General features: G+C 36.7%; 1 protein-coding gene across 1 annotated transcript in view; it reads left to right on the top strand.

The window, feature by feature from the left end:
* LOC106062098 (uncharacterized) overlaps positions 1–9,722 on the top strand; it is a 69,258-nt gene extending 59,536 nt beyond the window's left edge. The window contains exons 3-5 of the mRNA XM_056035449.1: positions 2,365–3,772; positions 6,921–8,010; positions 8,831–9,722. Coding sequence (XP_055891424.1) covers positions 2,365–3,772; positions 6,921–8,010; positions 8,831–9,529 — 3,197 coding nt within the window. The 3' untranslated portion in view covers positions 9,530–9,722. The remainder of the gene's footprint in view (positions 1–2,364; positions 3,773–6,920; positions 8,011–8,830) is intronic.
* Positions 9,723–16,840: the final 7,118 nt, after the last annotated feature.

Genomic DNA, 16,840 nt, shown 5'->3' with positions numbered 1-16,840 from the left:
GCGGCTTTGATCCTCTTTAAATAAATGCTATTAGAACTCGGTGCACCAATGTCTATAAACCCTCGTTAAATATCTCGTGTAAATAAAGACATTTTTTATGGTACCGGTACTAGCCTATTGTTAGGTAATGGATTTTTTTTTCTTTGACGTCATATGAATGGACTCTTTAAATGTAATGCTAAAAGAATGCACTCTGTGCACCAATGTCTATTAACCCTCGAAAAATTGCTCGTATTGATAAAAACATATTTTAGTCTAAGCCGTGTGACGTAGTGTTTTTTTTTTAATTTGACGTCATATGGAATGAATTCTTTAAATGAAATGCTAAAAGAACGCACTCGGTGCACCAATGTCTATGAACACTCGATAAATGGCTTGTATTGATGAAGGTGATTTTTAGTCCAGCTAGGCCGTGTGACGTAGTGTTTTTTTTTCCTTTGACGTCATATGGAATGAATTCTTTAAAAGAAATGCTAAAAGAACGCACTCGGTGCACCAAAGTCTATGAACACTCGATAAATGGCTCGTATTGATGAAGGCGATTTTTAGTCTAGCTAGATCGTGTGACGTAGTGTTTTTTTTCCATCTGACGTTATATGGAATTAATTCTTCAAATGAAATGAAAAAAGAACTCGGTATAGTAATGTTTATTAAGCCTCGTTATGTGACTCGCGTTTAAAAAAGGAATGATATCTTGATTTAGATCTAATCTAGATTTTTTTAAACTAGATCTAGATTTTTATTACAGTATATCTAGATCTGGATTTATATTCTAATTAAAATTATTTTAGAGTCTAGATCTAGAATTTCTAGATCTAGTTTAGACTAATATAGATCTAGGAAAGGGGGGGGGTGATGTAAAGATCATCTGTTTCTATGGCCGACAGTTTCCGAGGTTGTCATATCCCAGCACAACGATCAACCGCCACATATCAACTACCCATTACAGATGGGTGAACTTAGTGCGTTCTTTAAAATCAGGAATCTCAGAATCACAAAGCTTCGAACTTGAGACTCATCGTTTGTGTTTCATATTACACTGACAGCTGTTACACCTTTTCAAAGAATCGAGCTAACATAACACTGCTGTTGTAACATTACAGACAACCAACACTTTAGGCACTTGAACTTAAATTACGATAAAGATGTTCCAGATCTCAGGATCGTCATAAATTGTGAAGTTTTATTTTTATTTAGAAATAAATTTCATTCCATTTGTTGTTGTTGTTGTTATAGTTAACCCACAACAAGCGCACACAACTAGCGCGCTATGTGTCTTCGTGGTGACATTTATGGAAGACAACAGCCACTTACTCTAGTTTAATTAGGAGCTAATGACGTCAGTTTCTTGCTTTTGACTTCCCATCGTTTAGTTTGGTCAAGAAATAGTTATCCTCCCACGTCTTCCTTGTGACGTGCTGCGCTTTGTTTGGAAACATTGGCCTATATGGTGTGGTTTTTTTTTTCTTCAAGCGAGAGCGAGGCAACAATCAACAGAGGGAGGGGGGGGATCAATATCTCGTCAGAGAGAGAGGACACAGTTATCAACTCTTTGCACTATTCTTTAAAATAAAGTTTTTAAAATGACATGTACAGTTACAATAGGCCTACTGTTTCAGGTTGAGTTTACAAATTGATTTTTTTTAATTGAAACAAAACAATTAGTACACTACTTGTTTAGATCAGAGCTTGGATGGGAAAAGCTACACGTGACCAGGGTATGAGATGGACGTATTACGTTGATACTTGTGTTTATACAAATTTTTTCTGGACGAGTTTTTTATTCTCCCTCCCTCGCGTTTTCACAACCCCCCCCCCCACACACACACAGCGTGTTCCTCTTTTCGTACTGGCATCACTTGCGCGTGAGGACACCCAAGGCCATCATAGGCTGATCCAAAATAGAAAGTCCGATCAATGAGAACTTGCTATTAGCGGCGCTTCCGTAACCGGAGGTGTATTAGTGGCGGTCTATGACGTCTGAGCAATCTTTTCACCTTGTGGATGTGGTTTGGCCTCTCTTCTGTGTATGGTGGGGGAGTCCGAGACTTTAACAAAAATAAAATGTAATACACTTAGGCTCTGCGGAAAAACAATGTTGAACGCTATAGAACAGACACTTGGAGGAGTACACTTCAAAATAGCTTTATTTTGTTTCAATCATTTGTTGTAGGCTTACAGCAACAAAAAAAAGTTATTTTACTTATTTCTCTTGATATTGTGAGACTTTTTATTTTTTTATTGTACAGCAATTCTTTCTATTGGTTCTAATTTTGTATTGAATAAAAATGCTTTATAAATATAGTTTATTCTGTTTTTTTGATAATTATTATTTCCCAACTTTCATCTCTGTTTTCTTTTTAGGTGTGGATGGCCATTCCTTATATTGCACTGAAATCCTTCCAAGCTCATCACCTCCTAATCAGACAGTCTCAGTGGATGGTGGCGGGGCCAGCAGGAGAGCTCCGTTGGTTGTCAATGGAGGGACAGCTGCTCAACCTGTACAGTATACCATAATTATTGCAGATCCTCAACTTCAGCAAAATGGCAACATTACCAGAAGCTTGAGCTCTGGGGCCACAAACATTCTCCTAAACACTTTGGTGCAACCGCAACAACTGCAGCATCACTTAGTATCTATTTCCAAGGCAAACAATTCTATTAACAATTTAATAGCCGGAGCAAACCCTGGCATCATCGTAAATAGCAGCAGTTTGAATGGCAGCAACAAGTTCAACAATCTGTTGAGCACCAGTAGCAACACTGGTGTCAACCTCAACAAGGGCAGCAGTGGTGGCAGCACTGCAGCAGCCTTCCCTACCAGCCTTATTGCAAATGGACTGAACAACAATCTAGATGGGAAGAGCATAAGCATTAGCCTGTCCCCCAACAGCAAGCTCCCATCTGCAGTGTTTGACAGCAGTGGGGGAACTGAGGCTGGTATATTGATATTAAACTATACTGAGGCTGGTGAGCCAAGCACTGCTACATTGGCTAACATAAACCAACTGGTGACTGTTCACAGCAGTGATTTTGTCACTCAGGGTAACAATCTGATAAGGGTTTCTGCCAGTGATTGCAATCATCAGTCCCAGCCTTGTGTGAAATCTGACAATTACCAGTTGGTCTCAGGTACTAGACAAGATCCAAGAAACTCTGCTGCATATAATGGGCATTTTGTAGATAAGGAAGACTCTGAATTATCTGAAAACAGAAACTCCTCTCAGGGTAAAAAGGTACTGCCTGCAAGTGAGAATCGATTGATAGAATCATCTTCAGGTGAAAGGCTGTCCAGGGGCATGCACAGTGGACGCGTCGGGGCAGGGTCAGGTCAATCTCTTAACGATCAACAGCAGCAATGCAACAGCCCTAAAACCACTTCCACACCTTCTACTGCTGCTTCAGCAAACCAACCAACTATGCTATCTGCCGGCCAACCATCAATGCCCTCAGGGATCTTTAGAACAGGCGCTGACACTTCATCACCTACTCATCAAATTGCTGCTTCTGGCAATGCCAATTTCAACCCTTCCCAGTATGCACCAGTATATGGCCTCCACAGTCAAGCTACCGGTCATTTGACCACTATACAGCCTTATGGTACTTTCTTCCCAAGTTTTGGCGGGTCCAGCTCTTTGTCTCATGGATTCTCACATGGTTCATTAATGGCTGCCAGCTCACAAAGCCATTATCCAAAAATAGAATCTTACTCTGCAATGTTAGCCAGTATTGGTAATCAAGCACAACATCTTGGTGTGCAGGGAGCTGAAAGGTCAGATATTTGAAATTTCAATATATTCATTTAGTATTGAAATTTCAATATATTCATTTAGTATTGATTGAAGTAGTTACTCAATTGCAAGACGTTTTATCTCTTCTGAGTTTTATTTAGTGCTATTATAGCCTCTTTTATCATATATAGGTCTATTAGTTTAAAGTAAAAAGCATGTTACATGTGCAGTTCATCGTGTTTAACTTGGGTCAAACATTTTTTTTTTAAAGCATAATTTACAAGTCAGATCATCTTAATTGAATTTAAACTATTGATTATGGTCATGTGTCTCAATGCTAATATTCAGATAGTGCATGTTATATATATATATATATATATATATATATATATATATATATATATATATATATATATATATATATATATATATATATATATAATGTGTATAGAGCAACAATATAATGTCCTGAGACCCATGTTCTTTCAATGTCCATAACTTACTTGGTCACTGTCTTACTCCATCTGGTGCGGTCTAGAGCTATGTCTTACCAATTGTCAGTATTGATGTTCACTGATTTGAGGTCCCATTTTATTACATCTATGTAACGGGGGTGGGGGCCACCAATTTTTCTTGTGCCAGTCGCGAGTTGTCCATAGAGGATGACTTTCGGGATGCGCTTGTACTCCATACGGCGAACATGTCCTAGCCCGGGCAAACAGTGTTGTCTGAGGGCTGTAAAGATGCTGGGAGTACCTGATCACGCAAGGATCTCAGTATTGCACACTTTTTCTTTCCATGTGAGTTTCAAGATTTTACAGAGACATCTCAAATGGAATAAGTTCAGTTTTCTCTCTTGCTTTGCGTAGGTGGTCCATGATTCACTGCCATACAGCTTTGTACTTATAAGGCATGCCTTGTAGACTTCCATTTTGGTTACCATAATTAGCTTCTGGTTTTCCCAAACTCTTGGCCTGAGTCTAGCGAAGGTCGAGGCAGCCTTCCTTATGCGTTTTTTTATCTCCTCTTCTAGAGACAGGTCATCTTTAATTGTGGATCCCAGATAGCAGAATTCATTTACGGCATCCAGCTTGTTATCGTCTATGAGGATGGAGGGTGGTGCTGTAGCAGGTGGTCCCATAACATTTGTTTTCTTTGTGCTAATAGTCAAGCCATATTCTTTACAGGCCTGAGAGAAGTGGGACTTTAGTGACTGAAGTTCGTCTTGCGTGATTTTAGTTTTGACCCTCAGTCTAGCAATATTTAGGACTGATGTCGCTCAGACTACCGTTAGATGGCTCTAGATACATCACTATTATCATTGCTTACGCTCCCACAATGCAGGCAGGGCCTGAAACCAAGGAAAGATTCTACAATGACCTGAGGAGAGTCCTGTGCAAGGTGGACACTACTAACTAACGTATTATCATGGGTGACTTCAACGCTCGAGTGGGGAACGACTATAGCGCTTGGCTAGGTCTTCTAGGTAGGCATGGCATTGGCAACTGCAACAATAACGGCAGGCTCCTGTTGGAACTCTGCTCTGAAGCAAAGCTTGCGATAACCAACACTTTTTTCAACAAAAAAGCTGTTTCAAGACCACATGGATGCATCCACGCTCAAAGCACTGGCACCTGTTTGATTACATAATAGTGAGGCAGTGTGATGTCAGGAATGTGGTGCACACTAGATTAATGCCCAGTGCCGACTGTTACACGGACCATCGTCTTGTTCGGATGAAGCTGAACATCACCATCAAGATGGTAAAAAAAGATGGCCTGCCTAGGGCAAAGAAGCTAAATGTTGAAAGGTTGGCTGGCGCAAAAGAGCGCTTCAGTGTACTACTCGAGACTGAGCTTCAAAAGCCCCAAGACGATGACCCAGTGAGTAACTGGAGCCAGCTAAAAATAATACTTCAGGACGTGACGGCCAAAGTCGTGGGATACTGCAGTAAACCCAACAGAGACTGGTTTGATGAGAACAATACCACAATTCAAGAACTGTTAAAGAATAAGCACAAATACTATCACTCGGTTCTTGGGAACCCTAATGACAACGCAGCCAGAACTCTCTATAACGCTTCTTGTCACACTCTGCAGTCAAAGGTCAGGGAACTAAAAAATAATTTGTGGCTTGAGCTGTCCGTAAACATGCAGAGACATGCCGACACTGGTGACACACGCTCTTTCTTATAGTCGCTTCGATGTGGCTTTGGCCCAACTTACCAGACTACAGCACCCCTAAAATCATCCGATGGTTCTACCCTATTACCTAGCAAGGCGGACATACTAAATCGATGAACATAACACTATAGTATGCTGTTTGGTGATAAAAGGCAAGTATCAGAGGAATCACTGGCAAATGTCCCTCAGAAAACTATGAGAGAGGAGCTCAACGACTCACCAACATTTGAGGAAAATGAGACAGCAATATCTAAACTAAAAAAACACAAGGCACCTGGCTCTGATGGACTTCCTACTGAAATATTTAAAATGGGTGGTGTCGCCATAATCGAGAGGCTAACAGACTTCTTCGCTCTATGCTGTGAGAAGTGCATGGTCCCACCTGAATTTCGAGATTCCGTAATAATATCCCTATACTAAAAGGGTGACAAGTCTAACTGCTCCAACTATCGAGGCATTACACTTCTGTCAGTAGCAGGAAAGATCTTTGCTCGAGTGTTACTCAACCCACTAACCTACTCTTTAGTGGACGAGGTCTTATCTGAAAGCCAATGTGGTTTCAGAGCAGGTAGAGGTACATTTGACATGATATTTGTTCTGCGACAATTACAAGTAAAATGCAAAGAGCAGAACCTAATCCTATGCGCTGCCTTTGTGGACCTCACTAAGGCTTTCAACACGGTCAGTGGAGGATTTTGGCTAGGCTGGGATGCTCACCTACATTCCTATCCATTCTCAATCAGTTTCATGTGGGACAATAAGGCCAGATCAGACACAATGATGCCCTTTCTGATCACTTCCCAATAGAAAATGGCTGAAGAAGGGCTGTGTACTTGTTCTCCTACTCTATTCGCTATCTTCTTTGGTGTAATGCTGGGTCAAATGAGGCACGATAACATATCTCTTACTTATTTTATTTATGTCATATTATCTTTTTTTTTCTTGTATATGTTTGTATGACTGATATTCTGTATAATTTAAATTCTGTTTTGTTTTCTGTATATAGATCCTCTAGACTTCAGCCATCTGCTGTTTCTGCTCCTCCACGCCCATTTCTTTCTTCTGGAGCACACATAGCATCTTCTGGTACTCAGTATCCTGCTACACACCATCGTCTTTCAGAAACAAGCACCCCAAGTCCTGGTCCACCACAAGCGACCTCCAATCTGTCTTCTCATCACTTGGAGAAACTGGCAGCCATTAAAGGAGGTAGTGGCAACCAGTCAAGAGAGTTGGAGGCATCCAGAGAACTCCGTCTGTATGGGGAGCCTTCTAGTGGACTTGAAGTCAAAACCTGTCTTTCACCACCTAGTTCTTATTCAGCTAACACACATGTACCTAAAGTTTCTTTTGACTCTGTTGTGAAGGAGTATGGTGGTAGGGACTCTCCCTCTGGTAGGAGTGATCTGTATTTCAGAGCATCCCTAAGTGGCAAGGAGGGTAGTTTAAAACATCGTATACTAACTCGGCCATCAGATACAGACGCACCTGATGATCTATCTAAAGTTAGTGGAGTACATGGGCTCAAGGATGAGCCTGTCAGTAAGCGGATGAAGGTGTCCAGCTTGAGTTCTGTGCCATACAGTGCTCCAGCTCACAATGTTGATAGCCAGAGGTCAAATGTTCATCATGGCTCAGTCTCTCATGCCAGTTCCTGTCACTCTCCTGTCAACAATGGTAACAGTAAAACTAACATTGATAGCAGAGGTCACCATTCTGAGAGTGTTCTATCTGGACATCAGAGCCGGGCTCTGTCTCCTTACCAGCAGCAATCTGGGGATGATAACACATCCAGGTACAAGCAACAAGCTTACTACTCCCCTTCTCCTAACTGGACTCCACCGCCAAGTTCTCCCTCTTCTGAAAACCCTCCTTCTCATCTCCAGTACCCTACTCATTTCATGAAAGGATCTATAATCCAATTGGCTGATGGAACCCTTAAGCGGGTGGAAGATCTTCGAACAGAGGACTTTGTCAACAGCGCGGAAATATCATCAGATCTTAAAGTAGATTCCAGTACAGTTGTGAAAATTGAGGAACATCCAGATAGAGGTACAGCCATGCTGAGCTTTTCTGTTGGTGAGCACAGAGTACAGGTAATGGGCATTTAATAACTAACATTAGTTTAATCAACCTTTAAACACTCAAAAATAATCCTAATTTTTCTAATGCATTCTTTTCTGGAAAAAAACTTGGTATTGAAACTAATGAATGTCTGAATAGCAAATATTGTTGTCTGTAGAATAAGCTGACAGGTATTAAAAACAGAATGCTAAATATACAAATTTACTTGAAATTGAATTGGAAAAGGAAAGTTATTCAGGATTAATCTAACAAGGTGTAGATACATTTATGACTTAATAGTTTAAATGATCATCTTAACCATCATTCTGTGTACAAAAGAAGTGAATTTTGTAAATATAAAAAAATTTTGGTGAATCATTTCATTATCAGAGTGATGGACTCAAATAGCATGTGATGTTTATACCTGTAATTCTGTATACATGTTTTTCCACCTCTGCCTCACCCTGCAGACATTTCGTCTTTACAATTAATCTGCTCGAATTCTTCTCTTTTTATCAGCTGCATATATTGTGAAATATGATAATCTTGATTGATCTGCTACTACTTGAGGTTAAGCCTTTTGATCCTTATAGTCCAAAGAAGTTTTATTATTAAGAAGCTAAATGGCTCATGTATTGTGATATAGTATTCACATTTTAGACATCAAACCTAGGTGTTCATTGTTTCTGGTACTAGAAGTAAGAAATATGCTGAACATGAAATATATTGAATTTTTAACTTTTAATATAAAAATAATAAACTTTTCCTAAAAACAATTACATTTTTAAAAATATATTTCAAAGCATAAAAATTACATAATTAAATCTTGCTTCTTTTTCTTTTCTCTTGTAGGTAACTGTAGAAGCAACTTTGGAGCACCCATTCTTTGTTTTTGACCAAGGATGGTCGTCTTGTTCAGTTTCCAGAACTCTAGCTCGCTATGGACTAGATTGCCAAAAGCTAAATGTTGGTGATGTGTGTATATCCCTCACCCACAAAGATGTTTGTCTGAAAGCAGCTGAGATCAGTCAGCAGCAGCAGCAGCAAGATCAGGAGCAAGGTAGACAGTGCTCAGACTCACCATCAGCACACCATGCTTCTTCATCTGCAGCATCCGCTCAGTCCTCCAGCCCAGTTACTAGCTCCACTGTGACCTCTGTACCTCTAAAAGTGGAGATGGATCCTAGCTTTGTTTCACCTAATTCAACTGCAGCGTTAAGCAAAAGGAGGACATCCCAGAATGAGCTGCCGCCTCCGCAGTCCAACATAGTACCAGTCAAGAAAGAAAACTCCAACAACAGTCACAAGGCAAGGAGAAGGGGAGTGTCACAGAGAAATGAGACAGATGTCAAAGAGGAGGAAGAAGCAGAGTTTGACCCAGACTCTGATTCGACATCCTCACTACGGCAGAGGAGGTGGTCAGCGCCAGACCCTGTGACAGTTAAAGCTGATCAGGAGCGAGAGAGAGAGAGACAGATACAGGCTAATGAAGCACAGAAAGCTGAAGAAGCCTTTCAAACGATGGGTGAAGACAATGGACATCATCATTAGTTGTGAGGATGTATATTTATATTCTATCAGCTTTAATTTTTCAATAGAGAATCTACTTGACAAGCAATTGTAATTTGTCACATCAGTGGAACACATGGAATAGTGCTGAGAAATCCAGGTTTCACACTTATAAACTATACTTTTGGTTTCATTCAATATCAACTATAAATATGTTAGCAAACATGGGCGTAGCCAGGGGGGGGGTTCTTGGGGGTTCAACACCACCACCCCCCCCCCCCCCCCGAAATGAAAATCCCCCCCCCCCCCCGGGGGGGGGGGGGACGGAATTAAGTGACTGATTTTTTGCTTTCATTTTGTTTATTTTAGGTGAGATTTTAAAACTAAATCATCACTTACCACAGCACAGCCGAGGCAGTTTTGAGTTAAAAACCCTCTACCAGGGGGTTTTGAGTTTAAATCCCCCTACCAGGGGGTTTTGAGATTTTAAAAACCCCTATCGGGGGGTTTTGAGATACAAATCCCTCTACCAGGGGGCTTTGAGTTTAAAACCCCCTACATTGGGTTTTGAATTTTAAACCCCCTACCAGAGGTTTTTGCAGTTAAATCCCCCTCTTCTATAAAACAACAACAAAAAAAATGCAAACAACAATCCCCAAATTCCAACAGCACAGTTGAGGAAGATTTTGATTTTAAAACCCCCTCCAAAATTTACGATAAACCCCATCTTCAATATAAAAAAAGCAAATTATACACTCAAAATTTTATGAGCGTGGTCAAGGGGGTTTTGAGTTTACCCCCCCCCCCCCCCCCCCCCTTTCCAGTTGGGGTTTGAAGCTAAAAAGTACCTCTTCAATATAAAAAAAAAGCAAATTACACACTAAAATCTACGAGCGTAGCCAAAGGGGTTTTGAGTTTAAATCCCCCTCCTCCAGATGGCTTTTTCTTTAAAGTTTAAAACCCCTCCAGATGGTTTTGAGTTTAAAATTCCCCTACAGAGCGTTTAGAGTTGAAAACCTCTCTCTTCAATATTATTTTAAAGCAAACTACAGTCACCCAATTCTATGATCGTAGCTAAATGGGGTTTTGAATTAAAAACAAAACAAAAAAAAAACAGATTTTTTAGTTTAAAACCCCTCAACAGATGATTTGACGAAAAAACTTTCCTTTTCGATATAAAATCTAAGCGAAATACAGGCATGTAATTCCAAGAGCGTAGTCAAGAAAGGTTACAAATTTCTACCAGTGGCTTGGGCTCCATTAATAAAGTGTGAATAGTCTTCTGCCGAAATTGAAAATCATTAAATGTGTCTCAACAAAGATGGCTAAGACAGATTTTAGGAGTCAGTCAGAGAGATCGGGTCTAAATCAAAGAAATCATATGCCGAACTGGGAGTCGAATCCTTAGTAAGGTTGTGACAGAGCGTCGCATGAGGTTTTGCGGGACATGTTTTCCGACAAAATGAATTACGCAAAATAAGAGTTGCGGAAACAGCTTGCCGGAAAAGGTGCTGAACGGCGCGAGAGGGTCTAAGTCAGTAAGAATAGCACATTAGGTTTTTGATATAAAACTTTTTAATAGCAAGATATAATGCACTGTAGATACCTCAGAATATGCATTTTGTTGGCTTTCAATACCAGAAATAGTGCTCGGCGGCGGGGCTTCGCCCCGCGCTGGGGGAGAGCTGCGAACTCCCCCAGACCCCCTTGCTAGCAAGGGCGGGGAGTCTACAATAACCAGTAAACGTCTTCCGAAAGGGTCAGAATGTAATAAAGATTAATTATGTACACACACACATATATATATATATCATTTTTTTCTGCGGGAGAATTTCCCCCCCCCCCCCCCCCCCCCCCAAAAAAAAACCCTCCCCGAAAAAAATTCCTGGCTACGCCCATGTTAGCAAATATTGAAATATCTAAAATTTGAATATTAATAATTGGGAAAAAAGATAAAATTTTGTATAGTACTATGTTGACTTTTCTCAAGAAAATTTTTGTAGTATTAAAAGTAGGTGTAATTGTACTTAATGTTTACTATTTCAAATTATCATGGAATTAAATCAATACTAATGAGAAATCAATCTGTTTCTTTCTCTTTTGAGGTAGACATTTTTTTTCTGTTTACTTTTGACATACAAAATGTGTTGAATAGGTTTATTACTTGTATCATGTACAATGGAAAATAGAGAATCACTTGAAATTAAATGTGTATGTATAGAGCTTGTGATTCTGTGACTTGTTTTCAAAACAAAGTATGGATTACTTTTTGACTAAAAAAACTATTTCCTTAATCTCTATGGACATATTCAAAAGTTATTTTAATACATTGTAAATACATTAACATTTCTTTTATCATTGTTTAAGTGTGATATCCATCTATATATATATATATATATATATATACTATAAAATAAGTACATTTAATCAATTTCATTTTTAAATTAAAATTTTGAAGAGAGATCATTTCATATATACTTTGGACCTCACTTATTTGTTATAAGTAAACTAATTCCTACAAGTGTTTAAAAATATATTAGTAAGTTTTTGTCTAACATAAATATTTTCATACATTTTCCAAAACTTTTTCTACAATTTATTAAAAATTTTCAACAATTCAATAATACATTCACACCTCGGAATATGAGCAAACCAGCTTGTGAGCATTATCCAAGACAATAACAAATTTATTGATTTAATGTCTTTGTCAGATCTCTGTGACTGATTTAACAGTGTTTTAATAACTCTATTATTAGCTATGAGTTGTTAGTAAAACTGCAACTGATTTAATAGTGTTTCAATAACTTCTATTAGTTGTGAGCTACATTTTATATGAATATCTGTTTGTTTGTAAATTGATTTGCTAAAAAGACTATTGTGTCTTCACATTTCAATCATTTATTTCTGAAAAATCTTTAAATGAAAGGGAAAAATTCACCTTGTTGATCACATTGTGCTACTTGCATTTTCCTAATTGCCTGTTTGTATATAATCAGAAATTGATAAGACACTACTTGAAGTAACTTGATAATGCAACATTAAGTTGTTGTTTTTTTGTAAGTAAATTATAAAAAGGAGGTGCAGTGGCTGAGAGGTAAAGCGCTTGGCTTCTTAATCAAGGGTCCCAGGTTCAAATCCTGGTGATTTTTTAATTTCGGGATCTTTGGGCGCCTCTGAGTCCACCCAGCTCTAATGGGTACATGACATTAGTTGGTGAAAAATAAAGGCGGTTGGTCTTAGTGCTGGCCACATAACACCCTCATTAATCATGGGCCACAGAAACAGATGACCTTTACATCATCTGCCCTATAGATCACATAATCTTAAAAGGGAACTTTACTTTTTTTTTTCTATATTATAAAAATATTTTTAAAAAGACAAATCCTTTGTTCAGCTAATAAAACAGTTCAAACTTAAGCATCAGGATTTCCCAATGTTAGTTATCTAAATAAATGGTCTCATATTTATTTCTTTTTCACTTGTTTGGGGTTTAGTTTACAATCAATGATAATAAAAAGCTTTTATTTTAGCAGGGCTGGGATATGACTGGATGAAGAGTGAGTCCAGAGTCTAGACATTTTAGAACCCTTTTTTTTTTTTACTCTATCAGGGTTTACTTGATATTAAAAGATATAGCTAGCTTCTAACCTCTTTTCTCTTTACTGACATAAATCATCAAACTTCTTATTCCAAAATAGTTCTCATAATAGAGTATCTTCTTTTGTTCTTTTAATTTTAGCCAAAGAAAAAAATCACATAATCAAAACTGGACAGACATGGCACTGCTAATAAGTCTTAATATCTGGTTTGTTTATTAGAAACTTAGAGCCTAATATTATCTTCTACATAGATATTGGACTATTTTTCAGTATAAATCATTTTATATAGATAACAATTTTTGAATTTTTTTTTTTTTTTTTATTTTGAGAAAATAAGCTTCGCTATGAGAACTTTAAATTACAAGCAGGAAGCAATGCTCACAATCCGAGGTATGACTGTATCTTTAACTCTTTGAGACATTCCAGGAAGTTCAGAACAAACTTTTGAGTTACTGGTTTTACTAATATATTTGACAGTCAAAAAGTTTGAATGATTTGTTCACTTCCACTACTTCATATTACATTAATTTGTTAAGTAGTGGTGGACAAAAGTTATTGTTATGGTATTAGTCTTGTTTTTATCAACTGCATCATGCATAAAGTAATTATATAAGTAATTTTATAAATATGTGTAAGTTGAACTATAATATAATGGATAAATGTAAAGACTATCTTTATCTTGCAATCCAGATAGATACATGAAATATGTCAACTTCATTATGGGATGCCCAAAGTGTTTGCCACAGTGTTTACTAATGGAATCCTCCTTAGCTATGAACCAAAGTCTGGACATATTTGATTCATCTAAAAGTAACCCCAGTTGCCTTGTTGACAACCAACTTCTTTAGATCTGACTTGATTTACCAACCTTCCTCATGTCTCAAGTGTAAAATACTTGACTGGTGACCTTAAAATCTGCTCTTCACAAGAAGTGCCTATCTATACTTTCTATACAAGCTGTTTCTTAATCCCCGCCACTCACACACAGATAACATCATGCAAAAACTAATGACAGGAAATTTGTTTTATATAAGAGATTATAACTGATACTTTTCATGATACATTCTAAATATTTTGATGGAATTTATTTCTACATATTTGTTCTGGATTGATGTATTTAGAAAGAGACTAATGATCATACTTTTGTTAGGTTAGGTAGTTGTATTGCAGTTAGCAATAATAGATAATGTTTGCCTACCAGAAATATGTGCAATTAATTAATTTAGTGGCAAATTTAGATAATTATATTTACTTTTTATGTTCATTATTATTTATTATAATAATATTTTTACAATTATTTTAGAATGTTTAGCTGAATTTGATAGATTACAATCTGAAAAGTTGAGAAGGGAGGCAGAGAGGATGGTTTGGTTTAAAAAAAAATAATTGTGACTTAATATTCATTATAAAAGGATTCCAGACTTTATTTTAAATAAAATTATTCAGAACTCACAATTTAAATCAAAACTATATTAATTTTGCCATAATCTTAATTCTGTTAGAACTAGAGAATATTTTGTGATTGAAGTGACCTGGTCCCAGATGTCATGATAAATCTAAATCCATGTGCTGTGAATTATGTGCCATGTCATCTTCATTTTCAATATGTGCACTTGATGAAGCATGTCAGGGTTGTTTATTTGAGTTTTACTCTGCTCTTGAGTAACTGTTTCTTAAAGTATACCCTATAAGCAATGAAGTTAAATTTCTGATCTACAAATAAAATGTGATTTGTCTTTAACAATGTATATTGTATACATAACTTTTTTTTTCCCTGTTTCCTGAACACAACAGGGAGTTAACAATTTATATCTATTTACATTGTGATATTTTCTATTCTAAAAATGTGTCTTCAATGAATGGTATGTTGTTTATAAATGAATGTTTTCACTTTTCTGCTATCATACCTGCAAAAATTTGAAGCATTTTATTGCAAGCTCTGATTCCAATAAGCCTTATGTTGATGCTGAAGGTTGAAAAGTGGCAAAAACAAATAAAAACAAAAACAATATTGTGTAGGATTCTTTTTTTATATATATGAAGGAAATTTGAGGCCAAGTCCTCTACATGTTTATTATCTTGTCTTTTGCTTGGGGGGTAGGGTTAGTCCTACAGAAAAAAAGCTGCAAAGTACATTTTTATATTATCTGGTCAAATGATTCCTTAAGAAATATAGGTCATAAACTTCTGCAACTAATAAATTCAACCAAAAATCATTTTTATGCACTGTCCATCATCTGCATGCATATTTTTATATTTCTTTTTTTTTTAAGTGCACCAAGTCTTAATATTTTGCAAGTGTGTGTTAGATGTAATAGTTTTGAAGGATTATTCCCACAAGACTAAGATTGGGTTAAACTAATATATACACACTATTCTATAAATGTTTGAGAGTTTATTATAAAATCTTCTTTGCCAAAATTAAACATCTTGCACATTTTGTGGATTAACTATCTCCACTATTTATAGTTATGAAAGAGCAGAAGTTTTGTTTTTGTTTTTCTAGGGGCCAAAGTAAAAACACAAGACGTTTGGGCCATGAAGCTTTCTATACAGTTGTTCACCCCTGTAGCAGTATATCTTTTTTTTTAACCCTTTGAAAGTAAGCAAAAAAAAAGAACAGAAATAGAAGTACATTATTTTATTTATGAAAACTATTTTTAGTACACTACATTGTCACAATTAAGCAGCTATTATTAGCTCACCAATTCTGTTACTTGTAAATTATGTTAAGTCAAATGTTTTTGTGAAATTGAACTACATTTTACATTTCACAATTTCTGTTCAATGAGTTCTAAAATTGTATCTTTGCTAGATGTCATTTTTCAGCCTTGCAAAACATTTTTTTTTTACTTAAATTATTATGCTCTTTTTAAACAAATTTTTAAAAAAAATTTTTGTTAATTGAAACTACAGTTTATTACATAAATATTTCTATGTACTCTAAACTCAAACACATTAGATATTATCAATCAATAGCAATAACAATTACTATCAGTGCACTATAAAAACACAGCCTTCAGTAAATAAATAGAGCTGGATTCTTCACTGAAAGCAAAAATTGTGTTACATACTTCAAGAAAAGAATTCATCACAGGACTCTTTTATCAGAAGCTACCAATGGTCTCCCACGACAATAACAGGGGTTGATCTATTCATAGCACTATTTGTAGAGCTAGATGTTGAGCTTTTCATCTCAGAGTTCTTTTTATTTTTGTGTCTGTTAACACTTGCTGTTTGTTTTATTGACTACTTTGCTTTATAAGATAAAATGATTATGATAGAAAAAGAAATTAAATCTCATTTTCCTATATGTTCTCATGTAAATCATACTCCCTTTCCAGGAACCTAGTTCTTCAGCTCCTATGAATCTTGAATGAAAACTATTAATTCTAAAACTTGTAAAGTAACACCATCCAAACAGTGGTAGAGTATGCACAGCATAGGGTGAACCATACCATTGAATAATACCATTGGATCACAAGTTATGATGTGCAGTGGCTTGTTTATTGATACATTTTTACTTTATTGATATTCATAAGCAATGTACTGACTCTACAAAATAATAAGAATGGAATCACACTGGTTAGCTGTTAATATTTTTGCCTAGAAATTGTCTTGTATTATATGAGAGCTTTTGCAATTTCATAATGCTTTGTGATTGGCTGGCACTGTTTTGTGTAACACAATAGATTAGTCATTGACTAAATAATCAAGATAATAGCAATATACATTTTGTTGAAACGCTTTTGTA

The sequence above is a fragment of the Biomphalaria glabrata genome, chromosome 7, assembly GCF_947242115.1.
Source record: "Biomphalaria glabrata chromosome 7, xgBioGlab47.1, whole genome shotgun sequence".
NCBI classification, from domain to species: Eukaryota; Metazoa; Mollusca; class Gastropoda; family Planorbidae; genus Biomphalaria; species Biomphalaria glabrata.
Note: the sequence above shows the minus strand (reverse complement) of the source record. Positions and strands in the feature narration are given on the sequence as shown.